This window comes from Corvus kubaryi, unplaced genomic scaffold (assembly GCF_017639235.1).
Source record: "Corvus kubaryi isolate FWS band 111438036 unplaced genomic scaffold, C.kubaryi_AGA036_p1.0 37385, whole genome shotgun sequence".
Lineage (NCBI taxonomy): Eukaryota > Metazoa > Chordata > Aves > Passeriformes > Corvidae > Corvus > Corvus kubaryi.
This window is the reverse complement of record NW_024581127.1, coordinates 24112971-24139799: the sequence shown is the minus strand read 5'-3', so window position 1 is coordinate 24139799 and position 26829 is coordinate 24112971. Positions and strand designations below refer to the sequence as shown.

At 37.3% G+C, this 26829-nt stretch overlaps 1 protein-coding gene across 1 annotated transcript in view; it reads right to left on the bottom strand.

Moving 5' to 3' along the window:
• The window catches only part of LOC121668412 (MDM2 binding protein), a gene marked incomplete at its 5' end in the record, with an annotated part of 31089 nt that extends 4261 nt beyond the window's left edge, over window positions 1-26828 (bottom strand). Inside the window, 19 exons of the mRNA XM_042036186.1 lie at window positions 2046-2277; window positions 3448-3714; window positions 7148-7243; window positions 9494-9649; window positions 11718-11811; window positions 12175-12330; window positions 13617-13730; window positions 14872-15039; window positions 17591-17708; window positions 19289-19361; window positions 20149-20243; window positions 21040-21174; window positions 21725-21842; window positions 23365-23509; window positions 24374-24432; window positions 24910-25055; window positions 25173-25246; window positions 26261-26341; window positions 26774-26828. Coding sequence (XP_041892120.1) covers window positions 2046-2277; window positions 3448-3714; window positions 7148-7243; window positions 9494-9649; window positions 11718-11811; window positions 12175-12330; window positions 13617-13730; window positions 14872-15039; window positions 17591-17708; window positions 19289-19361; window positions 20149-20243; window positions 21040-21174; window positions 21725-21842; window positions 23365-23509; window positions 24374-24432; window positions 24910-25055; window positions 25173-25246; window positions 26261-26341; window positions 26774-26828 — 2382 coding nt within the window. The remainder of the gene's footprint in view (window positions 1-2045; window positions 2278-3447; window positions 3715-7147; window positions 7244-9493; window positions 9650-11717; window positions 11812-12174; window positions 12331-13616; window positions 13731-14871; window positions 15040-17590; window positions 17709-19288; window positions 19362-20148; window positions 20244-21039; window positions 21175-21724; window positions 21843-23364; window positions 23510-24373; window positions 24433-24909; window positions 25056-25172; window positions 25247-26260; window positions 26342-26773) is intronic.
• Between the last annotated feature and the right edge of the window lies 1 nt (window position 26829).

Below are 26829 nucleotides of genomic sequence, written 5' to 3'. Positions count from 1 at the left end.
CCCCCTCCAAGCTCTCTCTCTCGTTTCCGGCGCTGGGACAAGTGGCTGCAGGCCCCGTGTGGGGGCCAGCGGGCCCGGCCAGGCCCTGCTTGGGCCAGGCCGGGCCGGGCCACGGCCATCCTGGAGCCATGGACCTGTTCCAGCCATGGAACCCCCCCCCACTGCCTTGCCGTGGGCAGCCGGAGCGGCTCGGCTCTCCCCCCTCTCCACTTCGATAAGAAAAATTCAACATTCCAGCTGCAAAGCTGCAAGGCCGAGGTGAGATTAACCCTTTTATTGCTGTGAAGAGCTGAAAACCTGAGGGAAGAGAGAGGAGATGCTTAAAGCTGAAATTCTGTTGTGAAGCTATGATATATCAGAGTATCCTGTTGTAATTTCATGAAGATATGGGGGGTGGAGTGTTCAACTCGTAAGCAAAAGCACCTGCGCTGAGATAGGCAGATGCTGATGCAGCTGTAATTGCATGAGAAGTTTGGACAGGGAGAGATGAACCAGATGAGGACTTTTGCTCCAAACGGGAAAGGAGAAAACCTCAGTCCCTAGAGATACTCCCAGAGATAGTCCTAAAGATGAAGATGATGAAGACCCTTTGCTCCCAGGGAAGGAGAAGGGCCTCTGCTTTTGTTTCTGAACGGCTCAACCTTAAAATTGTACCCCAAAAAACTTCAAGAGTGGACCCTCGAAAGCAGTTGCGGGAAAAGCTGCAAGTCGGGGGAAAGGACTCACACGCAGGTAGAGAGACTCCTCTTCCTAAATGGACTGAACAATATTTGGAAGTGGGCGGCTGTCTCGTTGTGATAATGTTTTCATAGCATGAGCAAGAAGAGACTTCTCTTTCTAAATGGACTGAACAAGGTTATTATGGAAGTGGTAAACAGACTGAACATCTTAAGGGTTGTCTTTTCACATTGTCAGTGGGAGAAGGGAGGAAGGTGGGGGGAGGAGGAGAGTTCTGAAGGTGGTATATTTTTTTTCTTCTTTTAGGTCTGTTAATAAACTTCTTTATATTCTTTCAAGTTTGGTGCCTGTTTTGCATTTCTCCTAATTCTTATCTCACAGCAGATAAACAGTAATGAGTATTTTGGACCAAACCACTACACTAAATTGGTGTTTCTGCCCGGTTACAAACCGAACCCGCGACAATGTCAAAGCAATGTAAAGGATCAGTGAATATTCACATGGAGCTTGGAAGATAAAAAAGAAGTCACTATTATCTTGGGTTTTTTTGTTCTCCAAAATAATATATATATGAAAAGATCACTTTTTTCTATACTGATATTCCCTTGTTTGATGCATCCATATTAAAAAAACCTCAAAAAAAAAATCTGACACTAAAGTCTCATTAGAAGATTTCCTCTGACATTCGTTATATCAGAGATGTTTAAACTCTGCTGTAGGTCTGAATGAGTCACATCAATTTATGCTTCCTGGGACCATTCCAACTTGCCTTTGACAGCACAACATTAACATTCTTGCAGTGTTCTCCTTGTATCCTGGGATTAATTTAAAATTAGTATCACCAAGCCAGAAACAGTTTTGTGTATTGTATTTTCAAAGAAGCATTCCTACTATATACAGCTATTAATTAAACATTACTCCACCAAATTATTTAACTGCTCTCAATTAATGGATTTTTAGAGCTACTGGAATCTCTTTATTCTCAGAATAGTCTGTTCCTCCACAGTGCATTTGACCCTTCCAGCACAGATATCTCTTTGGTGCCTTTAGGTTTTATACTAATCATCTGTATTTCATAACTCCTATTCATTGATATTCATTTCCACCTTTTTTATTCCTCATTGTTATCTCTCTCAGCCTCAATTCCTTGGGCATGATAAAATCTCCTTTACACACGTTTTCATTCTTTGTTTCTGCAGCACTCTCCTCAGTGCCTTCAGGATTCACTTACACAAGGGAATAGAATGAAATTTAATAACAAATACAGATGAAGATAGTTCACCTTTAGTTAAAAAATTTTTTTAAATCAAGTCCCATGAAAAGTTAAACAGCTGCTTCTTCACTAAGAGAACAAGGCAGATCTTTACCCTTGTATGTTTCTGGGATCTCGATTCCTTCTCTGGCTTTGAGGCCTCAGGCTCTGCAGCTGGGCCAGCCCTGGAGGTTGCTCTGGGGGCTTGGCCGGGCTCTTTCGCTGGCACTGCAGCCACAGAAACCGATCTTTCAGAGCATTTCCTCATCACAGCAACTGCACAGTGACTCCTGCTGCTTCCGCTTGCCTGAGACAGGAGGGAGTCTGTACTCTCAGATTTGGTTAGCCTAGAAAGAAAAATTAAAAAAACCAATAAAAATACCTTTCAGGTTTTGTACAGATTCTTTTAGTGCCACTGTTTCTGCTAGAGAGGCTGCTGCTTTAGAGCAGTAAGTACTGAGCATTCTTGCAAACAACATCTGAAAACAGCAGACAGGAAGACAGGATTCTATTTTGTAAAATTTTTTGTATTAGAAGAACACTCTGCTGAGTGGATTGGGCTCTGATATTGCACCTCTCATTAAAAAAGTCTAGAAACAAATTGAAAAAAATCAGATAACTAAGAAAATAAAACTCTTTGGAAGAGAAATGGCCTCCAGTCCTAGGATGAGACAAAACTTCTTGAAACTACCTAACTTCTTTTGGCCCTATAGGAACATCACAAATCATCTTTAACTACAGGAACTTGGGCATTAGAATTCTATGGGAACATTGTAATCCTTGATCCTTCAACTGTAAGAGCGTAATTCCAAACTCCAATTTCCAAAATGTTAAGTACAATCACATCTTCCTTTCTAACTATTCAGTAAGCTGTAAAAGATATGCATATTTCTAAAACCAGACCGCTTATTGTAATTAGATTGCAAAGGGTATCAAACTGGAAATAAGGAAGAAGTATTACAGTAAAAAGTGAATTTGGAAATAGTGTTACATAGCAGTTATTTTTCACTGACACAGAGTTTGCATCTTCAGAATGAGGACAAGGTACAAAGGGAAATCTTAAAAACTAAACTTCCAGAAAAGACTTTAATAAACAAGGCTGACAATAAGATTGAATTTTGGTAGGTCATCTTACGCCAGCAGTCCTTTGGATTAGAAATTCAATTATTCTGTTTGTACAATCCTTGGCTTTCTAAACCTTTAGTTGTTTATTTGTAGTGCAGCAGCACTGACAGTTCCAGTCCTAGATGAGGCTGTCATCTAGGCACTTGAGACTTTGCAAGATATAACCCCAAATCTGTTAAATAAAGTGTGCCTGTGCCACATGATTTTGATTAATCTAATGCCATCGATGAAAGATCACACTTGGGAAAAAAAGATGAACTGACAGAAGAGGATTAAACAACTAAAACATTTGTCTAGATAACTTCACTAAAACATTTTGAGATGACAGATGCAGTTCACAAAAGACTACTGAAATATTTCATGCTAAAGATTCATTTTATTCAGTGCATTACCTTTTCTTGGGATAAAAGCAATCCAGGTCTTTTGATCTGCGTTTTAGCCTTGATGTCTCTGTTTTGAATTCACTTTGTAAAGACTCTCCATCGGGGACACTTCCAGGCTCTGACAAGACTGCAGGGGATGGGAGAGGACTCAAGACAAGTGGCACAGGGCAGCACTCTTTCGTGCAAGTGGTCTGAGTTTCATAGCGAATCAGACGAGTTTGAAGTTCAGCATATCCCACATCTCTTTCCAAGGCTCTTCTGTTATCTAGACAATATCTGAAATTGAAATTGGGTGAGAAACCTGTGAAAGTCTCTGCTTTATTACAATCAGAAAAAACTTACTTTTGACAGTCATGCGAACTCCAAAACTTTTTTTTTTGTTTGAACTGGTGTACTATTTTGAAAGACAACTTTTAATAGCCCAGTAAATTAATGCTTGCCTGATGGATTTTGCTATACTTAAGTCCAACTTCAACAAAGAAACTGAATCCTGTACTATTTCTAACTCTTTACTCTGTGTTCTTTGTAAGATTTCCATGGACATCAGTAGAATTTTTTCCTTGAACAAACTCTTTGAAATGCAACTTTTAGCTTTGTCTGAGATAAACACTGCTGTATGAAATATTCACATTTTTTAAGTGCTAAAAATACAAAAAAAGTATCACTGAACAAGCACAAGCTTCCTATTGACTACAATGAATAAGTGGTTTAATCAGCCAAATCAACAGAACAAACTGTATTAACTACAGTGGGGCTGAAAAATAACAAATGAACAGTGCTAAGTCAGTGAAACATACAGATAAGATAACACAAAATGCATCTTAACTAACTTTTCTCTGGTGTAAATGACCTCCAGGATTCCTTGCAAGAGAACAGTGTTTCATCACCCAGTAACTTACATTACCTGTACTGTGGCAAGAGGTAACAGTAAATTCAGTATTATTTCAGCCTCTTTGTTACAAAACGTTCTAAGCAGTGCGAGCTATTGCTCACACTCGGAAGACTAGAGAGCTTTCCCGGGGTTTGTTCGTTCTTAAATGTGGATCACAGAGGCGTGTCAAGCTTATTAAGTGGCTTAAAAAGTTGCCAGTATTCAAACTAGCCAATTGATTGGTTCTGTCAGGTCATAGAGGAAGCTGTAAGCACCTCTTTGCAAGAGAATCACTTCCGTGGCTGATGCCCTCTTTACTAAAAACCCTAACTATACTAAACCATGACACCCACCCTTCAAATTGCTCAGCAATGTTTCCTACTCTTAGGAATGCCAGACACATTCTTTACTTTTATCTCTTAACATGGAGTCATGTTAAACTGCTGGATCTGATGTTTCCACTTTCTTCAGAGTACTTTCATATTCAGGGAGAAATTAATTTCTCTAATAACTGTCTGATGAATCCATTTCTACAGTTGAAGAAGACTTTCCACTAGACATAAATTCATTATCTGATAAAAGAGTAAGTTCTCTTAACTTAAAAATGTCAAGGTATTTAATTTTTCTTATTTATATTCTCAGTCCCCTGAGTAGTCACATCCCCAACAAAGATGAAAAATCTATTTAACTTTAGAAGTTAAATTGCCATTTTACTCACTGCTTTAATGGCAATTGCTTTCTCTCTGCAACATAGCCTTCAAGTGTCTGGCATATGCTCATTACAGCAAAAATTTGATTTAATCATAAATAGGAACAACCTCATGTTCACAAGTCCTGGTCTGCATGGGGGACTTCAAGCACCCCAATAATCTGTTGGAGGGACAATACAGTAAGGCACATGCAATCCAGCAGGCTCCTGGAATGCTTTGGTAACTTCCTTCTCCGAGTGAGGAGAGGTGCTATGTTAGACCTTGTTCCCACCAGCAAGGAAGGGGTGGTGGGGAATGTGAGGCTCAAAGGCAGCCTTGGCTGCAGTGACCATTAAATAGTGGAGTTTGAGACCCTCAGAGCAGCAACGAGAGCACACAGCAAGCTCACCCTTGGACTTCAGGAAAGCAGTTTGCCATTGACACTGAGCTGTGTGGTGTGGCTGACCCTGGAGGGAAGGGATGCCATCCAGAGACTTGTCAGGTGGCCCTGTGCAAACCTTATGAGGTTCAACAAGTGCAAGTGCAAGGTCCTGCACCTGGGTCAGGGCAATGCCAGCACAAATATGGGCTGAGTGAAAAATGAATTAAGAGCAGCTCTGGGGAAAAAGATATAGGATCCTGATGTCCCTGCACATGGCATGGAGCCTGCAACTAGATGTTCTTTAAGGTCCCTTCCAACTCAGAATGTTCTATGATAACTGCTACTCCTTGTTTTGTTGACAAGACTTTACCTCCAAATATAAATACAGCATCTGGGCAGATGAAAACTGCATAGTACAAAACACATCTGCCCCACAGCCATGATACTCTCCTGACAATATGTTCTGGTCACACAGCTACATCTCACTCTAGCGCTTCCCTCCCATACTGCTGAGTGCATTACCCCTGCAATACTAATATGCCAGGATCTTCCTCCTCTCCACAATACCCAGGCCTCCCTGTGGTCTGTACCTGTCATATTTTGCTAGGAGAAGCAGCAGCACAAGCTGTGCTGTGCCTAATTTGAAATCTCAGGCACACTCTTTGCTGAGGTCAGGCAGGGCAGCAAGATACCACATAGCAACAGACAACAGACACGTGGTTTCTTCCCACACCTACCATCTGCATTTCTCTTATCTACCCAGTTGCCTCTCTGTGCCACTTATCACAGATCTAAAAAGGCTAACAGGTTCATGAGTTACCATTTAGAAAAAGAGATAACTAAAGAGATAGGGGTGCTTCACTACCCTAGAGAACCTGGCTAAAATTACCAGACATTAAACACAGGCTTAACCAAACTATTTGTAAAATTTATAGGAAAAAAATACTAACAGCATTGTTAGTCACATTCTTATAATCTGAAAATGTGATTTTAGGAGGCAGCAGAAGTTTGCACAAAGACTGAACTGACTATGCTTGGTATCCACTGGATTTCTTAATATATACCACAGGAAGACTGTCTATATGGAAGAGTTATGCTTAATTATCTACTCCAGCATTTCTTTTTCCTTTTCTCCCCAAAGTCAATATTTGTATTTTTCTTAACTACTTTTATACAGCTACATTATATGACAGTTTGCCCATTTGTTTGTTTTGACAAATAACTATTGCTGGCTGGCTGGGATTAACTAACAGCCCTAACCATATGGATCCTTTTGAACATTGTTACCACTAACATTTGCCTGCTAGTGTTCTCAGGTTCCCTGATCATACAGGTAGCATCACAGCAGGTCTCATAAACCTTGTGACTATTAGTCTGAAAGCGCCTACAATTAAATATCGAAGCAGAAACTATGTATGCACTTAAAGCATGTGCTCCCCTAGGAACTTGATATGTACTAATGAACTCTACTTCCCTTGCCATTTTTAGTTCTGAATCAAAATTTTCAGAGACACTGAGAATAGATACAGCAGTACAACTGAGAAAAAAAGACTTAAATGTTTCTACATTACCATCAAGGCAGGAATGCTGCAATATAAACCAGTGACTAAAATAAAGGTAAGAAAGGGAGAGGTGCAGTTGTTCCAATGAAGGAAAAGGATACATAAAATTTTCTGTAATTAACATACCTGTTGCTTGAAATGTTTCTAATTATACCTAGACAGGAAGCTAAAAAATAAATCTGGGAAAAGAAGCCAGGTAACTTACTCAAGTCCATGATAATGGCATCCAGCTGCTTTTTCAAAAGGCAAACCTCTAAGTTTTCGAGGAGTAAGCTCTGGTGTCAGAAGAAACACGTTTTCACTGAAAGGAGAAAAATACAGATCTCTTTTAACCAACTACTGTCAGGATAAATTATACTTTCAAAAATCAGAAACAAATGTCTTGACATAGGAAGACTAAAACAGCATGCCTTGCAGCTAAGCCCCTAGGATAAAGCATCAATGGAAAATTAAATCTGTATTGAAGAGAGAATTTAAGTTCAACTAATTCCTACTGAGCTATTATTGTTACAGAAGCTCTTAGACATTTCTTAGACAGTGAAGGTCACTGCTCCAAATAATTTACCAATAAAACCAGGCAAATATCACTCCATTTCACAATGGGACACCTGAGTAGTAGAATGAACTGAGAGGCACTGGGAAGTGACCTTCCATTTCTCAATCACACACTATAAATAGTGAATTCCTTCCCTTTAGCTTCAAATTGTTGCCTCACCTAACAGTCATCTTTCCCAGACTTCAGAACTAATGGCTTGTCTCCTGGGATACTTCAATTCCAGCTAGTAACTCCCTGCACCTAAATCATAGGGTGTATTTGTTTGAAGGTATTTCAACAGAATACGCCATAGCAAGACAGATAGCAAGATCTTGCAGCCAGATCTCAACACACCCTGAACATTTATCTCTAAAGAAGGGAAGAGATGAAGGCAAGATGTAGCAGAATCTGAAACTTAGACATTGCTTCAAATTTTATTCATACAGACTTGTCTCTGCACCATTTCCACTGGAATAATTATCTGAGCAAAACATCCAGGAAAGAAGTGATACTGAAACTAGCAAGAAGATAATTTGGAAAGACTGTCAGCCAAAACTGTAATCTATCAAACTTCTATTTAAAGCTCAAACATGGAAAACAAGTGAACATGCCTTTAATTCAACAGTCTCTCTCAAAATCCCTTCAATCCTTCTGTTGGTCAGGAAAATTCTTGGGGTCTGTATTCACTGTTCTTGATCACCTACTGTGCAAAGTTCCTCATTATTCCAGAGAATTTAGTCAGAGCATCTGCTAGGGGAGTGAGCAGCCCAGAGTACAGTGTTCTGCTGGACTCGATTCAAATTCAGATCTCACTCATCTGTAGCTCAAAGCAAATCATTCAAGAGACTCAAGGTATTCCATGTTATAGTGCTTCTCTGGAGGTTTTGAAAATAATCAAAGTCTAAAAAATAGATCTTTGTAGTGAAATACTATTCACTTCTTTCCCATACAACTAGTTGGAAGGAAAATATTTTAGCCAAAATTCTAAACCTTCTGCACTCATTAACAACTCAGTAGGAGATTCTAAATCTTTACTGCATATTTTCTAACTTGAATTCTCTGCTCAGAACATATTTAGGTTAGTTACAAAACTTCACTAAGTGTTTTACAGAAGTCTCAAAAATCCTACAGAAAATCCAAAATACTACAGAACCTTTGCCTCTCACAAGCACTCTTACTACCTATCATGAAGTGTGAAAAAAGATCAAGGACTCTATCAAATAACTGCATTACAGATTCTATTACTCAGTATTAAAAAGGTCAACAAATACAACTGTAGTGACTGCAAAGACTGTCTTGCCTACCTAGGAGTCTGTGACACAATGAACAAATAGTATAGGCTCTGCTTCTACAAACATTATCTGACTCTAATAGAGTCTGGTCTTAGCTCTAATAGATGTTCAGATCCTGAAAATTACTCCATTAACTCCATGTGTGTAACTTCCTGCTGAAAAAGTAGTGGTTAATACAGCAGACACACTAAGAATGAATACTTGCAAAGCCACCAGCGTAGATAAGCTTCCTTTAAGAAGCACATAAAAAGCATGACAGGAGACAAACATAGTTAAATAGGCTCAGCTACTGCCTTTTCTTATTTTGTCTTCCCACCTAGACTCCCCTCCACTGAAAGAAATCACACCAATAAAATTAAAGTTTTGCCACAGGAACTTCTGCTTTGCTAGAAATACTCTTTTGGAAATGGACGCATAGGGCAGCAGAGGCTTGGCAAGGATCTACCAGCTCACGTTTGTGCTTCAGGTGATTATTTTGTTATTTAAATGCCTAGGACCAACATCATCATCTCCAGCCATTTCAGATTCTGAAAGAACTAAACAGCAAGGCTGTCTGGAGACTGAAACAGTTGATTTCACTGGCAGGCATGTGATGTAAGGATGTTGCAGGTTATAAATTCAAATCCAGTTAGACCACTCTGTGACTCTCATTCCACCCTTATTTACATCCCCCTATATCAGCTCTGAGTCTGGTTTTCAGTGGCTTTAATATGCTGATCCCTACCGCTTGGGAACTTGGAGTGGCTGGAGATCCCCCACGGGCAGCCCTTCTGGAGTGAAATACTTCAGCAACTCTTTAGCATCGAGCAACGTCAGGGACTCCCGCTGGCTGTCTTTATGTCCCAGCAACTGCTCAGATGAATGCGCAAACAGAGGAACTCTAGAAAAAAGGAAGCAAGCAAAGACCAATCTAAGACTTTTTTTTTTCCTTTTTTTTAATAAACTTATGGTATTTAAAAAGAAATTGAATCATTGCTACTCTGGAGTAATTAAACTAGTACCAAAGTAAAACGAACAAGGTTGCTCCTTGAGAACATTCACACGAAGTTCATTATAAAGAACATGACAATTGGTGCAAATTCTCTAACATTCCACTGAAGAAACTAATTTCTTCAAGAATTTAGAGCTTGGTTATGAAATACAACATGGGAAGATGATTATTCACCCCTTTTTTCCATTGTAGGACCAAAAATTGGTTCCCACTAAAGGAAAGGAACCATAAAGTCACTACTGCATGCAACCCTCCATTCTTTTTTTAGTGTCTTCAACCAAGTACATCGAAGTTCTCTCTTTTCTACTGTTAAGCAACATGTTGTATCCTGATGCAGGGTAAGAAAGATAACCAGTTCAGATTATGACCAATGAAATAAACACTGACAATGTAACAGAAAGGTCTTTCAGGAACCTTTTCAACAGCTAATTAAAAGGAAGAAGTTTGCCAGTTTAAGAAACAAAAGCCAATAATAATAATAATAATAATAATAATACCACTGAAGTCTTTTCCTGGTCTTAAAATCAAGAGTCAAACGCAGTTAGAAGGGAAAAAGGGATTTTACCTTGGTATTTATTTTAAGGATCCTTAGGTGCACTATGTCCAGGTTGAATGCACCAAAATGCACACTGCAATGCACACCCCACACAAGATCGGGTATAACATTATAGGTTTTACTAATTAGCATATCTACCAAAAAATTCCCCAATGAGAGGCTCGAATGAGCCCCCCTCCCCAAGGAACCTTCCCCTGGATGGTTCTGTCTGTCTATGTGTTCTGGATGAGGACCTTGGGGTCTGGGGCACACTAACCCCTTCCTACGAAGCTTCTAAAATGTTTAATCTCCTAGCTGAACAAAGAAGTCCAAGAATGTAGGCAAAAAGCACTAAGAATACAGAAGTTGTAAAAAGGTATAACAGGGGTATAAAAGAAAAGGCAAAAAATCTTTATGGCACCACCACTCATGAGAAAGCAGATATCTAATGTGAGGATTTCTCACATGCAGAACTCCAGTCTAAGCCATGGCCAATTATGGTACTTGAAAAAGAGAAATGGGATGGAAGTGACTCAGAAAAGGACAGTTGGACATCTGGCTCTCCAGGTCTGTCAGCAAGAACATTACCACCACCAAAGACCATTAAGTCACAAAATCATTTATTAGCTGAGTTGGAAGGGACCCACCAGGATCATCAAGTCCAACTCCTGGCCCTGCACAGCATGTGCCTTGAGAGCATTGTCCAAACTCTTCTTGAGCTCTGTCAGGCTTGGTACTGTGACCACTTCCCTGGGGAGCCTGTTCCAGTGCCCAACTACCCTCTGGGTGAAGCACCTTTTTCTAATATCCAACCTAAACCTTCGTTGACAAGTCTTACATAAAGTGAGAACTAAACTGAAATCAACAGGCTGTATTAAGTGGCACAAAGATCTACAGGTTTCATTTGAACAGCACTGAAGGAAAAATATAATTAAATACAAATTTCAAACATAAAACCAATAGGTTCTTCGACTTTAAAATTACTTGAGACATGATACTAAGTACCAACTATTCAGGAAATATGAGGAAATTAGAACACATTGTACATGTTGACAAAAACTGCTAAATTACCTCTCTTATTTAGGGCATGTTGGGAGAAAGAAAAGCTTTTGTATTTTTTTCTACCATGGCTACTATTTTCTAGAAGTGCCATTTTGGGAATTTGGTTTTGGAACTATTCTACTTTTAGCTAGCTTCCAATTGCATTTAGTCAATAAAAATCAGCACAGTAATTCTTTAAATACCAAGAAAATATTCCTTTGGAAATTGACAGAAAAATAGTTTTAGCCTTAAGCAATATTTTCTTTGAAAGATATCAATATATTTGAACACAGTTTACACAATGGTTATCAACACATAAGGTTCCTCTACAATTATGTTCAATGGCTACTCCAAAGAAAATCTCCAGTATTTCATCATTACCTCATTCTTTGTTTGTTTTTTTCAAAGTTTTCCAAATTCTGAAGAACATGTCTTTCTGGCCACTCCAATGGATTTGGCTCTACTAAATCAGGCTCTGCAAGAAATACATGTTGGATAACCCTTAATAAATTTCCTTAAAGAAATATATATGTCCAGTCCTTTATATATAGATATTCCTCAATGCATATCTCTAAATGTATGTAAATAAAAGAAAAATCTATCTGGTGATGAAATCAGAAATGTTTTCCGGACAATTTTTTTTGTCAAGGAACAAAAAGGAAATAGGTAATGCAAGGGTAATTTCAGTTTGCAAAATAAGCCTAGAAAGCTACTTTACTTTCCCATGTTTTCCTCTTTTGGTAAAAAGACTTCACTCCTTCTAGCAAAAGACTGATGGCTAATATGAAAAAACATCCAAAGAAAATAATCAGCATATTTTGTAAATAAAAACACTTACCACAAGTCACAGTGGTTTTATTGGAGACCTTCTGTAGAACAGGTGTAGGAAGACTAGTGCTGCACAGGTCCAAAAAACATTCTCTTGTAAGTTTTAATAAGCTTTTAAACTCATTGGTAGAAATAACCGCAGGCTGCTTGGCCAATTCCTTTCTCTCTATAAAAGAAAAAAGAAAAGGTACTGCACCTGCTAAGCAGTAAAGGAAAACTAAAAAACAATTAAACAAGGAAATCCCCACCCGAAACCAGTAACACAAGTAAGTTAATTTAACACTTACTGTTGTACCAGCAAGAAAGACACGGGTGGTTTATTCCACAGACAAGTGAAAAAACAGCAGTGAGAACAGCTGAAGTCACACGTGAATCATGTTTTTACAGTCCTTTAACTTCTGGATATATGCATTTCTGAGTACATCCAGGTTGAATCCCCCAGAGACAATAATCTGGACTTGCTGAGACTAAAAGTGAAGAGCTCCAATCTGCAGAGTCTCCCACCCACCTATTTTTACTGTTGTTGCAGGAGTGTGGCTCTGTTCTGGACCCCGGTCAGAATATCAAGGGTTAGGTAATTCTGGTATGATTTAGGACAATCAGTAAATCCCAACTGCTCCTATTCAATCTCTTAATGGAAATGGGTGACCCACACAAAAGAAACTAAAACACAAGCTCTAAAGCAGCCCCAAGCTCAGGGTTGAAGCAGACAAGAATCTGAAAATGACAGTAAATTAGCAGGGGGCAGGGGATGGGAGACAAGACTACTTACAGAAATCTTATTTTCTTTAAGCTGCTATTCTGTTAATGATAATACACTTAAACTATCTCCAGAGAATGCCATTTTCAATAAGACAGCCAATCTCTGTGAAGCATTTTTTCTTTCAATTGAGTCTCTTTAAGCAATGCGCTTACGATGGAAAAAAAATCAGGACACTCAAATGTACTTCTCTGCAAAGTAATAAAAATCTAAGCAGGGTGATCCCTCAGTTTTTATTATGAATAATGCATCATGATAAATCTAACAAATCTCCAATGCATAGTTTTCCTCTGCTGCTTAAGACTTTTCAAAGAAAGAATAAAATTTTTAAAAGCTGAAAAACCCAAACCAGAATTTCTATTTTTGTAGAAGGCACATCCAGCAGTAAAGGATTTTTGGGAAATCATCACAGAATTGCCACAGAACTATTTCAACACTATGCTCAAAAATTCAGAGTACTCATGTAACAACCATCAACACTAATTCAGTGTTCTCTTTTCCATTATCTGATAGATAATCAGTAATATACTACAAAGTTTCTTCCTATACTTCTGCTATTTCTTCACAAAGTAATCAACACACTTTGGTTGTTAGACAATTTCAGTTTTGTAAGGTGAGCCATCACATCCAATTTGAAACAATGACCTTTTAAATACTAGTTTGAGAATTACCAGTGCTTTCCCATTACTTACTGAGATACTCCTTCAAGGCAAACACCTGGAGACGAGACAGTTTCGTTTCTCTCTGTACAATCTCCTCTCCACAATAGCGTGGCAGAGACTTTATCAAGTCAGAAATATGAAAGCCTATAGATTAGGAGAAAATTTTATTACGAATCTCTTTGAACTTTGGAGTCGTTACTTAATAGAAGACATAAACACAGGAGACATAAAAATTTCCCATTCAAAGGAAACAACCAGACTTTCAAATACGGCTAATCATTAAAAAACCAAACCAATCAAATCCAACTGAACACCAGGAGCATAATTTGGAAGAGGTGCCTGACTAGTATTTTTGAATTTCTGTACAAAACCAGTATAACGACAACACAATTAACATGACTAACATTAAAAGAAGGTAAAAAGATCCTAAGTTTGATACCAGGAAAGAGAAGTTTTCTCCCAACATACAGTCAAGGACTTTCAGTCTTCTGACACTGTACTAATGGGATTTTAATTAGGATAAATGGCAGAGTAGTCAGTCATATTGCACACAGATTTACTTTGATAATAAGGAATTAAGAGGATAAGATGCAGGTCACTGTGCTCTTTTTCTTTGCCAGTGTTATTGAAACAAATACAGGAATTGGTAGAGTTACCTAGTAGGTGTAGTTGTAACATGACAACTACTCCATGATAAATGTCTGCATACCTGCTCTTCCCTAGTGGAGCAGGTAGGATATGAGTGCCAGCTCATACCCTAAACACTCTGCAGTAACATGGACACCTGGCAAAGAAACTGCAGATGATAATGAAACTCAACTTGCCTACTGGCCTTGCAGTTTTTATTTTAAATCATCAGTGAAACAGGATTTTCAAGAGACATTTACCTAGATTTTTTGGCATGGGCTGTTAAGTTTTTATACCAACAATACACACTTTTTAAACTTTAAGCTTTCACAAATTTGGTTTGTATTAATATTACCTGTATGTCCCTTTACAATAAACAATTTTCAACTAATTTTGATTGTAAGAAATTACTCACTGTAACTTTATACAGTCAATTTAAAAAATACAGTAGCAGTAAATTCTGTGAATAAATAAGCTCTTAACGTATTTTCTTATGGATTTTGAAAAATACTGTTAATGGGCACATCATAAAAAATGTAATATTCCTTGTTGTTTTCTCCCTTTTAATACTGACTGGAGTGAATAAAAGGAACTTACGAAATTTAGTAGCATTTGCCTGCACTCAGATACTCCTTAACAAATAAGTCATTACTCTTACCTGACTCTTCTGCTTTTGCCTTTAGCTTTCCATTTATGGCAGAAAGAGTGGCCATCCCATTAATCTGGCCAGCTGAATGAATCAAGGTTGCTTTACATCCTCCACAGCCATTGCCTTGTAGCAAGAAATAATATCGGCAAGATTCTCCTTTCAGTTCAATTTCTGGAACTTAACAAACATCAGGACATAACTGTGAAACACTCTCAGGAAAACAGCTTTAAAACAAACTATAATCCACCATAAATATTCTTCCATTTGCTTTCTTCTGTTCTGTGAGAAATCTTACTAATATCTTTTGAGGAGACACAGTAACTACAGGTGAAGTTCAACTCCTGTAAAGCTCCAAACTGAAGAGTAAAATAAATTAACTATAGCAGCAAAGCTCAGCTGCTCTATGCTGCTGGCTTAGAGCAGCACCCAAAAACCAGCACTGCACTCTTGTGATGAGGGGCAGCTTTCTAATGCAGACTACAAAGTACACCTGGAAACTCTAACCACCAACCAAGAGAAGTTTTTAACTGCACTAAGTAACAGGCAAGCCCTTAACTGGCAAAGTTACATTTTTACCATGGAACATTGAAGAGACCTTTTTGTTCTGCAAGGTAAAAACAGGCCTTTCTGCATATGTGCATTGAAGTAATGTAAGTGTTCAATGGAAGAACACACAGATGTAGAAGGAAATATTGTACACGCTCTTCCCAAGGACACTGCATTATTCATTAATAAAAGCTTCACTCCCTTCTTTACCCTTGTGCCTGGATAAGAGATAAAGACATTCTATTTTTAAACATTGGCATATAGTATGCAGTTTTGAAAGTAAATTAATGTGGGACCTGACAGTAACAGTGAAAGAATGGGTTTGCTATCTTTTTACACAGAAAACATTTTATAGCACCTTGATAGACATAGAAATCGAGAGAATGAATACTTTTTGATGTACTAAGTTTCAAAAGTAAATTAATTTCATAATTAAATGTCTCAATAATTAACTTGACAGGATCGTAACATTTATTAGTATCATAAATTTTTGTTAGCAACAAATACAAAATATTCCAGTGTTTCTTGAAAACTTTAAGTTGGACACAGAAGGGAAGAGAGGGGGAAGCCCCACTACCTCAATATATAAATTCAGAAAAAGAAAAAAGAGCAATAAAGAAAAAAAGATTCCAGAAATGTTTTATATTGTCCTGTTCCCTCTGTCATTTGAAATATATTCCTTTTCCAGTTTATCATGGCATCTCAAAGCTGATTCCTCATGGGTAAGCTTTTATTTCGCATTTTAACCTTAGCATTTGAGAACTACCAATTCCAAGAATTATACCTTCCCACAGATGGATGAGAATAAGGATTCACAAATCCTTAGGACCGTCAGATTAGTGGTAGCTAATAAAAAATCAGTAGTTCTCAACTAAACAAGAAAATACATTTAAACAGCCACATTTCTCCTCCTATACTAAATTTTACACAGGAGGCTTAATAAGAACCTATTGTGTGTTACTGATGACAGAATAGTTAATACTTGTACAAAACCTTTCCACTGGAGCACAGGACAAATATCCTGCAGACACTGGGGATCTTGTGCTCATTTGACTGCACCAGTAGTATCTCTCCAATAAATACAAATGCTGCTGCTATGACCAGCTCTATAATCACATCCTCTCTATCATTTCCAAACAGGCAGAGATAAATTTCAGTCTATATACTGCCAGCACCCATTTTATAATTAAGCTTCTTGTCCTGTCATACAACTCTTCCTAATTCCTCTCAATTTTTTCCTGTCCCTAAACCTGAAATAATATCAGTCATCAATATGAGCCATTTTCATCAGCATATTTGTTTTAAAAAGTTGTCTTGAGTTGGCAAGAAAAATAGTCACTGTTCCTTGCAATCTACACGGATTATATATTAGACCATGTATAAACAAGATCATGAAAGAAAGCAGAATCCAGCACCTCATCCTGTCCTAGATAAGTACTTAAGCACTGGGCTACCACCAAGTTCATTTTAGCCTGATGTTTTCAAGTGCCTACAAACCTCACAGCCACTGCTTGTGCAGTGCCTCCACTTGCAGGGCACATTTACTGGCCAACTGAGAAACTTCCCCCAGCCTTGATCTGTACTGATTCTCTTCTCTCACTTTCTGAATCAGATTTCTAAGCACTGGCACAGTGCATAGGAGGAGACAGCTGCCATCAGTACAGCCCCATAAGGAAGGAGCACGTTCCCAATCACAAGTTTAGCACACGGCTCTCAGGTGAATGGAGGCATTCAGCATTTCTTAATATTCTGTATTTTCCCAGGAAGAGATTGAAATTAAATGCAAGTGCACTGAAGAACCTCTGGAAATGCTTAAATGAGAAGGGAAGCACCTCAGTGAAGCACACTGGAATTCCATCTGCAGAAGTAAACCTCTGTGCCTGTGGATTTTACAATCACCTTAGAAAGATGTCTGGAAATTGGATCTTAACTGACAGACAGGACACAAAAATGGTTTAAAGGAGATGCTTTGTTTCCCAAAACTTGCCACGATGTTGTTATTGTTTTTCCTCCAAGTTTGCATAGCTGAACTTGCATTCACCAAATCTTCTCGTGTCCATGAAGATTACAATAACTGACTTCATTTCATTGAACTTAAAAAGAGAATCCCAAATGTACAGAAAAAAATCACCATATATATATATACACACACATACATAAAACCACAACCAAATACACGTACCAGAAATGACCTTGGGTTTCTTAGCCATATATTCCTTCCATTTCTTGGTGCTCAGCTGGGCAGGAGATGGGATCACTACACTACTTACATTACATGGCAATGTAAATAAAGCTCCTACCTAAATAGGGAGACGAAATACAAAACATGCAATATTAGTGAAACCTGTTTTACATTTGATTCTTGAGCTACTGATCTGGTGTTATTTCAAATCTACTTGAAATGAAGAAAAATATCTCTGCTTAACACATCTGTCATTCACATCAATCAAAATGGAATTCCATTTGACACAAAAGCTGTAAAAATTGTGGTTAGTTTTTGGTCCAGTTGAGAGATCATTCACTGCTGAATTTCCATTTCATACACAAAAAGGTATTTATTATGCATTGCAAGTCTCTCAATAATCTGGCTACAAACATTTTTGTAGAGTAGAATCCAGAATGAAAAGAGAATTCAAAGGTAATAGTTGGCATCAGTGGCTCTGCATTCCTTTGAAAAAAATTCCTTTTCCTTTCCTATTACCCTTGTCCCTTAGCCAGATACTGGACTATGTTTATGTCTCTAAGCAGACTTCAGGCTAATAAGCACTATCAGAAAAAAGGCACACATATTTGAATACTCAAGCAATAAAACAATGTTGTTGCAAGTATTGGAAAAGCCAACAAACATGTAATATTTCCAGCAGCAGACTGAAAAAAATCCGTATTTTTTTCACCACTGCTGTTTTCAAAATATATTTAATTCAACATGTGCAGACTCTAAAAAGTAACCTGAGAACGTGTTGTAACTGTTTGAGCTTCTTCTTTAAAAAAATTAGTAGAAATGCAAGGCCTTAAATTGTAAAAGGTGTTTTCAGTGTTCCTAAGTAAAATGAAGATTACCTGCGATATTTACCAATATAAAACTATTTAAAAAGATATTTTTGGTACAGCATTAGAAAAAGGACCTTTTCCATTTCTGGCTAAGCTAATGGAGAATGGAGTAGCAGGGGAGAAAAAGAGTTACTCAAAACCCAAATAAACTGAAAATTAAACATACAGCCTGATAATGGGATACCATCTCCACAGGAAATAAAAAACATATGTTATTAATAATACCTGTATCAGCATTTTCAAATTGGAGGTTTTGTTTTGATTGGCATAGATTTATTTTATAAACACTAAAAAACTTTCCTAAACAAGATGCATTACCCTGTAAGTAAAGGTAATAGAACATTCAGGAAAAATATATTCAAACTAATACTGTGGCTATGAATAATCTCACTATCCCTCCAAGGCAGAGGAGGGAAGGAAAAAGTAGGATTGTAAATGTTTCGTGAACTCTTTTTATCCAAAATCAGAATAATCACATGTAAAATAAAAAAGCTTACCATTTCACAGTAACTAGATACATTTGGTAGGCTGCACACAAGCCTGCCTTTTGCTAAAAAAATCAATAGTTCAATTATGGTAGCAGAGAAATTATCTGTCAGGATAGGATTAAAAATTAGAAAATGTTTCAGGAGATTGAAATTTAGATGACATAAAGAGAAAACTGTTCAGTGGGTATGTATAGCATGGACTTTAAAATCCATACTTGCTTTAGAACTAAATGTTCAAGAAGCTTATATAGAAACTAGGTTTAAAAATATTATTCCTGTATCTTTTACAGGCAATATACATACCTTCATTTTTCTGCTATACATAAATAAAAAGTTTTTACCTTCCCAGAGAGAAAAGAAATCTGCTCCAAAAGCAATGTAGACGTCTCCTTGGTATTCTTTCTTGACAGGCTCCTGAACAGAACAGTTTAAGGAACCTTATCTTCACAAAGAACTATACACCTCTGTTTTACAAATCAAGTTACCACCATATTTGAAAGAAGCATTGCAAGTATCTAATTTTTGATACTACAGTATCACAAAACATAAAAAGCTCATCTTTCTTGGTTAAGTGATACACTTGAAAATGTTATATGACAAAATACTACACTGACATCTCTATTACAGACTGACAGAAACAGATATTTATATATTCAAAATCATGGCAGACTTACACATCCTAAGGTATTATTGGTACACCAAGACTAGTACCAAAAGTCCATACTTTTAAAAACCCATAGTAATATACCTTGAGATCTCTGCAGCACACACACTCAAGAGAGAACTCCTCTGCTGTATCTTGCCACAGATTTTGCTGCTGCACAATAAAAACATGATTTGTAGACAAATGTTCCTATATTTTGAAGCATGCTACCTTCATTCATTAGAAAGGCTTGAGGTTTTTTTTAAACTTACACAGAATAAACATATCTCTATTCTTTTCCCACAAAGAGCATGCACATCAACAGACAAATTATACGTGCAATAATATCAACAACATCTGGTTATTGGTAGTGTAATTTAAATTTCAAAATTTAAAAATCCAGTTGTGAAGAATCACTATGACTATTTTGGCAGGCTAAAATGGAATGAACCCTTGCGTGTCCTCATCTATCTGTTGCTTCCATGGGAGATCCTGATTGTTTTCTTTCTGCTATAGACAATTATCAGTAGTAGTTTAGATCCTTAAAAAAAGGGATACAGTTCAAATTCCAGATCTGATATAAAAATGGAAGGTAGATCAGACAGCATCACCATCTGTAAAAATTCCAGCGCAGGACCATAGTAATGAAAAACCTGAAAAGAGATCAAATAAAAACCTATATATATTACACTACATATGATTCTATTTCAGGAGAACTTCCTCAAGTGGTTTGCTGGAGGCATTAGCCTTACAGATAACATCTGAAAGAGGTATAAAGAAATACAAAAACACTTCACAATATTATATTAAAAATAATTATATAAAAAACAAGGAAGGTATTTAATTTTGTTTAATAAATATGACTTTGTAGAAAGTCAACAATGTGCATCAAATGAGTTCTAGCTCTCACCCAAAATAAAATAAGATCTACCAAGAACAGACAAATGCAGTACAAAATACACATGTTTTAACAATGGAAATAACAAACTCTAAACTGATACCAATTTTCATAATGCTCTTTTTTGTTTTCATCAACACATATGATTGTGGAGTTCCCATCTATTACCTACTTCCAGTAGAAAACAACAACAGTGAAACAGCAACAGTGTAAAAAAAACCCCAAACCCAAACAAACTTTTAAAATTAAGTGGAAAAGGTTATATAAATACAGAATTCGTAATTTAGCTATTTTGAGTATTAAACTGAACAAAGTCTCAATTTTTACTTGAAAAAAATCTGGTATTGTAGTCCTAAAGACAAACAGATGAAATTTTAAGAACCTGTTTTGAGAGCACACATGAACAAAAGAAGTATTCCTCAATCTTACCCAACCATTACTTCTATACTGAACTTTCAGTTCCAACTAAGGTTTACCCAATTACTACTTTTCTCAGGAAAGTAAAACAGATTAATTCTAAAACTCAAAGTAAGATCAAGAATAATACTTGCTTCTGGCAAAGCATCAGTATTCCTTGATTGCCACTCTTTTTTAACAGCAAAGCAAGAGCCTAAATTTGCAGTCCTGAATGTCTTTGCTGAAGTGCTCTTTATACAAAATTCTGGAAAGTCTACTCCTGATCCGAACTGGAAAAAAAAAAAGAAGACAATAATTGTGTCAGAAAGAGAGAAAAATTATTTCTCTTCAGCCAGTTAGATGTGTTATTATTTTTAACAATTAGTATATTTGTTTCCATCAGATCCATGAAACTAAGAAAAAATACTAGACTTAGATAACCAACTACTAAATCCAAAACTGTAACAGTGAAAATGTAAACAATGTCACAAAGCTCTCCATTTTTGCAGAAACATTATACATATGCTTGCAGTAATGACTTACAATTACATGATAATGATTTGTGATAGATACAAAATTAGATTGTTTTGTAAGTTCTAAGTAAGTTCTAAGAAATATTTCAGAGGGGAGGCTCTGGATTTCTGAAGTTCAATTCTTGATGCATTGATCTCATTTATTATTTCATCCTGCCACCCACCCAGACAAGTTGCACATTACCTTTGAATTACATGGTTGAAACCAAATTTGGCTTAAGACATAAAATGCACTGCACAATAAATGCTTTAAATGAGGTACACAGATGCTTTAAAAAATAACCACAGTTGAAAAAAGTAATTTTACCTTTCTTTCCCATATCTGAATCTTTCCTCTCCAGAGTTCTTTTAAATCAATAATATTCATGATATCATCTGAAGATACAAAGTCTGCTGATAGATAGTCTGCAATCTTTTGCCAGCTACTGTAAAAATACAGAAGAATTAATCTTACTGAATTTAGCATTACAAATGAACATACAGAGCAGTTTGACTGAATTTACCTATGACCCCTTAGCACTAAACGATCTTGTGTACGTCAAGACAGACAATAAAGCTTTATATTACACAAAGTAAAAAAGTATTATAGAATTGCTCATTCAGGCTCTGTAAAGGAAGTTGTTCATATGCTCCACGAACATGACAGCAAAGAATTTTGACATCAAATAAGACTGGCAATGGCAAGCTGCAAGCACAACATAGTAAGGTTGGGTGCTAAAAGCTGTAGCAAAGCCTGGTAGCCATCAGTGGGGCTATCACTGGTCCATCTGGATGGTTTGTAGTTAACCTTCTACATGGAGACATGACTGCAGCACAAACATTATCCAAATTCAACAAGAGAGAGAACAGTCAGTATCTGTGGGTTCTGGTGGCCATCTGACTTCTAAGGGAAGTCAGCACCATCAGCAGAACAAGAAGAATAAGTGAAACAACTTTCATCAGAGATCCTCTATACCCAAATAACCTCACTTTACATAAAAGCCAGCAGAAAAATTTATTCAGTCAAAAGATGGTTCTACAGGACGATGTCAACAAGCACTGAGACCAAGTGTTTGTGGAAGTCACCGAGTAAGTTTCCTGTCCACACCTCAGGAAATACTATAGAGTAGGTATATTATCTATTCTATCCAAGGACTGAACATTCACCTTTTTAGTTTTAAACAGTTTTATTAATTTAAGATTAAGCTTAAGCACATATTCTATGACGCAAATTTGAATCTTTTGGCCATGGAGGGGAAGGAAAGTGCAAGAGACCTTGCCAAGTTATTCAGCCTCCACACAATCATTCACTGCATGGGATAAAAAAACCCAAGCCACTGAGGTTTATATGTTGAGACATATCATGGCCATTATATGCCAATTAGAGGAGGATAGTAAGGAAATTACTGGACTTAACTTCAACCTGAATTAATAGTCTCAGTAACTCTTCATAATAACAGAATCTTGAAAAGCATACAGGAAGTAATAGAGCATTTTTACTCCATTTTCAAAAGGGACAAATGAGACACACTACTTTCCCTCCCTGAAATGTAATACCAAAGGTAATATAAAATCTAAAGTAAAACCAGCAGTAGTATGGATTCATTTAAAAAAAAAAACCAGTAAAACTACAATCTATATATGATTATGTAGCATCATACAACTTGAAAACATTGTATCACACTGAAGCCACTAGCAACAGAAAGGGAAAATATTTTACCCTTTGCTCCCACAGAAAACAAGAAGTGCAGAGGACTGGCTTTTTTGCCTGCTTCTCTGGTTAGAACATGTATTTACAATAAATCAGGTTAAGTAATTCCTGCCCTCATACAATAACAGACAACTAATTTATGTATTTTCAAAATATACACATAAAATACTCAAGATGCTGTTTCTATTTTAACCCACTGATCTATGCTAACACAAAACAGAAGTGGCCTTGTTTTAGCCCTAAAATAAATGCCATACCCTTTAGCATCACTTGCTGCAATAGTGATCTGTGCAGAGTGCCACTCTCTCAGGTGTTTCAGGGCACCGATAGCAGGTAAGCAGTCCCTTAACTTCGGTCCATCTCGTTCAACAGCCTGCAGGATTACATCAACCATTGCTCTGCCTATAAAACAGTTGTATATGACTCAAACTATCATGATTCAGTGAATCAGTCAGTCATTTAAAGATAGAATAGTATTGGTTATCATTGACTGCACTAAAACAGGCAAAAAGATCACATAACTTCAAGATTTAAAATACTTTTCACACATTTTAGCTCATCTCTTGCTGCTCCTCTTAGATGAACACAAAATATTTCACCATTCCCTCAGTGACTGTGGTTCAATACCCTTCGCTCTCACTCAGCACTGATAAATGAGATTTGTCTCCTGTACAACTAAGCTATGTCATTTTCCTACTTTTAACACTCTAAACTGCTATTTTTCATTCTTCTTGCATTCCTATGCTATTCCAAATCAACTTCTGCAACATTATATAACCCTAACATGCAAGGTGATCTGTATCTCCAGTTTACAAAATCCGAACCCAACGATTCTGATGCATTTTCCTTCTCATCTTCTTGGCTCCCACCCACAAGCAAGCGGTTGTCAAATCAGATGTAAGCCTGATGTCAACATCTTCCTTTTTCATAATAAGAAACTTCCTATGTTGAGTTTTGTATTGCTTACTGTCTACGATTACTTTGGTACCATTTCAGATGGATAAATTTATTATACAAATAGCTATCTTAAATTCTACTGAACTACAGCCTGCCAAGGAAACAAGCAGCAAACTAGTCCTCAAGCTGACCTGCAATGCCAACCATGCTCAAGTTCCTAAACTACCTGCAAGAGCTGCATTATGTTAATTCAGCTACCAAATTAACATCCTCTGAACTTTTCCATTCACTATGCTTTTACCAGATGAAATTTTAGAGCAGTAACTAACAAGATAAACTCCAATAAGACACTTTTTAAAGACAGATTACCTGGGGCAGGCAGTTTATCAGCTAGTTGATGCAGACTTTCAGCAGCTTCATCATAGATACTGAAAATGAAGAACAACATGTTCAGAACCAAAATATAAATGAAGTCATTTAGAAACACCAGTTACAACTAATGAATAGTACCTGATGTAAGTATCTTACATCTTTGAAACTCTGCACAAACATACCTAGGCTATGAGAAATCATCTCTTCTTTTACTGAGACAGAAGTAGGCCTAATGACATCAAAATAATCTGAAGGAAAACTGGAAGTAGGATTCAAGGGGAATTAGCAATAAATTTTTGTATATATGTTAGCTGTTAGGAAACTGTTCAGTTATCCTATAAAAATAATCTGTAACTAAAAAATTTAAAGCTATGCTAAACAAAATTAAGTATTTTCAGTACTAGTAGGGGATTGTTCATAGTTAACTCTTGCTTCGGTAGTAACTCCCACTTGTTAAACTTCTTGATCCCCTTGGGTCATCACAGTTAGATGTCAGAACATTATACTTTAAATAAAAATACTAATACACATACTCAGTCAGAGACAGTGACTCCCAACTGTTACTGTCATCTTCCTCAAAATTTTGTGTGGTTCCCAGGTTCTCGTCAATGCTTGTTTGGTATGAGTCTTCATTTTTCTGTGAGTCAGCATTTATTTCCTCCCAGTCAGAACTGCAGAACTAATCAAACAAAAAGACTTAAATAAGCAAAAAGAATTTTGAACATTGTGGTTTTAACTTGTTCTATAGAGAAGCAGACAGTTGAGGAACTTATACTCTAAAAGAAGTGTGCCTTACCTGATAATAACCACAAATAACATGACTTGCAAAATACCATTTCTTTGTGCCTGGAACACCAGCCACTGAGCATGCTGCAAAGAGATAAAACAATTATTTAAATTAATCAATTCACTACAATCTATTCTTCCTATTACAATTAACATGTCTGTTGAAAGACTCTGTAAGTCATTTAATGTGCAACAATTACTTGAGTTCTACTTTCCTTTGGTACCGTAATTAAGTTCTAAACATATTAAGGAGTAGGTAAGTGTCTTGGCAAGTGTCGATTACTGACCCTCTGACTGTTAGTAAGTAAGAAAACCTTTGACCTCTTCTCTATTCTGGGTAATATTGCTTTCTATTTGCATGTTCCATAACATACCTGAACTAAATGACAACTTTCATAAATATGATTTACAGAGTTCACAAAATGAGATGCTCTATCAACGTTTCTATGCAATAAAAAGCACAGAAGTTGAAAACAGCTTAACATTCCCATCTTCGTGAATTTTAAGAGCTTATAGTGGTTTTCCCACATGAATCCCAATTATATGACATCTGTGACAAGATGAGCTTATAACAGTAGATATATAAATCAAGTAAAGAAGAAAGCACTTTTTTACCAAAGAACCCACAAAACAACAAAACACCAACACCCAGCCCCTAAGAGTACTACAGCAGATCTTCAGAAATCTATTCTAAGATGAAAAAATGATTTAATATTCACAGATTAATGTTCTGAATTGTTACCCAACAGACAAGTATTGCTTCTACCGAAAAAAGTCAGAAGACGTTATAGGAGTAATTAAAGTATTATGCTTCCCAGTGACATGAGAAACAATCGCTTTCCTATTCTTTGCGCAACTGGACTGAAATTTGTCAATTTTTCAAAATCCTTCCCTTTCATTTCTCGCATCCAGTCTATCTAATCATCTCCTAACACCTTAGCTGCTGAAATAAGTTCTCCACAGAAACAGGAGCAGCAGGAACAGGCCCATACTGCAGCAACTGGGTTTACTTAGATTTCTGCCTTGTTTCCCCTAATAAAACATGCATAGGCCAATTCCTTGATAACACTTGCCCTTACTGTCCATTGCTAAATTTACCTGGGAACGTGCTCGCATGCGCATTTATTGATGCATTACAGCTTTCTTTCAGGAACTGACACACGTTTGCAGCAGTTGCAGCTAGGAAAAAAAAAAGTATTTCTTAAAACTAATGAATTATGGAAGTTAAATCTTACTTTCCTGCAAATACAGTATAAATTTCAGTGTGATTTTGGAAGGTGAGTTTAGGGGAGAAGGGGGAAAGGGGTTGGTTGAGTTTTTTAAGAGAAATGTCACCTGCAGATTTGCAGTTTAAAAAAGCAAATTTTCCTAAATTCTCCTTTAGGTCATGCTCAGGAACGCATTACATGGCAGCATCGCAATAAAGCAGGAACCCCCCCCCGAAGTTTCTGCAGGTTAGAGGCACCAAAGCCTTGCAGCCTGAAAGCAAAGGGGTGTTCAGGAAGGCAGGCGCCAGGAGAGCCCCGCGGACACCAGAGCAGCGCCCGCCCGCCCGCCCTCGCCCAGCGCCCGCCGGGCCCCGCGGCCTCCAGCCCCGTCCCCCGGCGGTACCTGCGGCGGTCGCTGCTGCGGGCCCGCCCTCGGCCCTGCGCTCGCCCCAGCTCAGG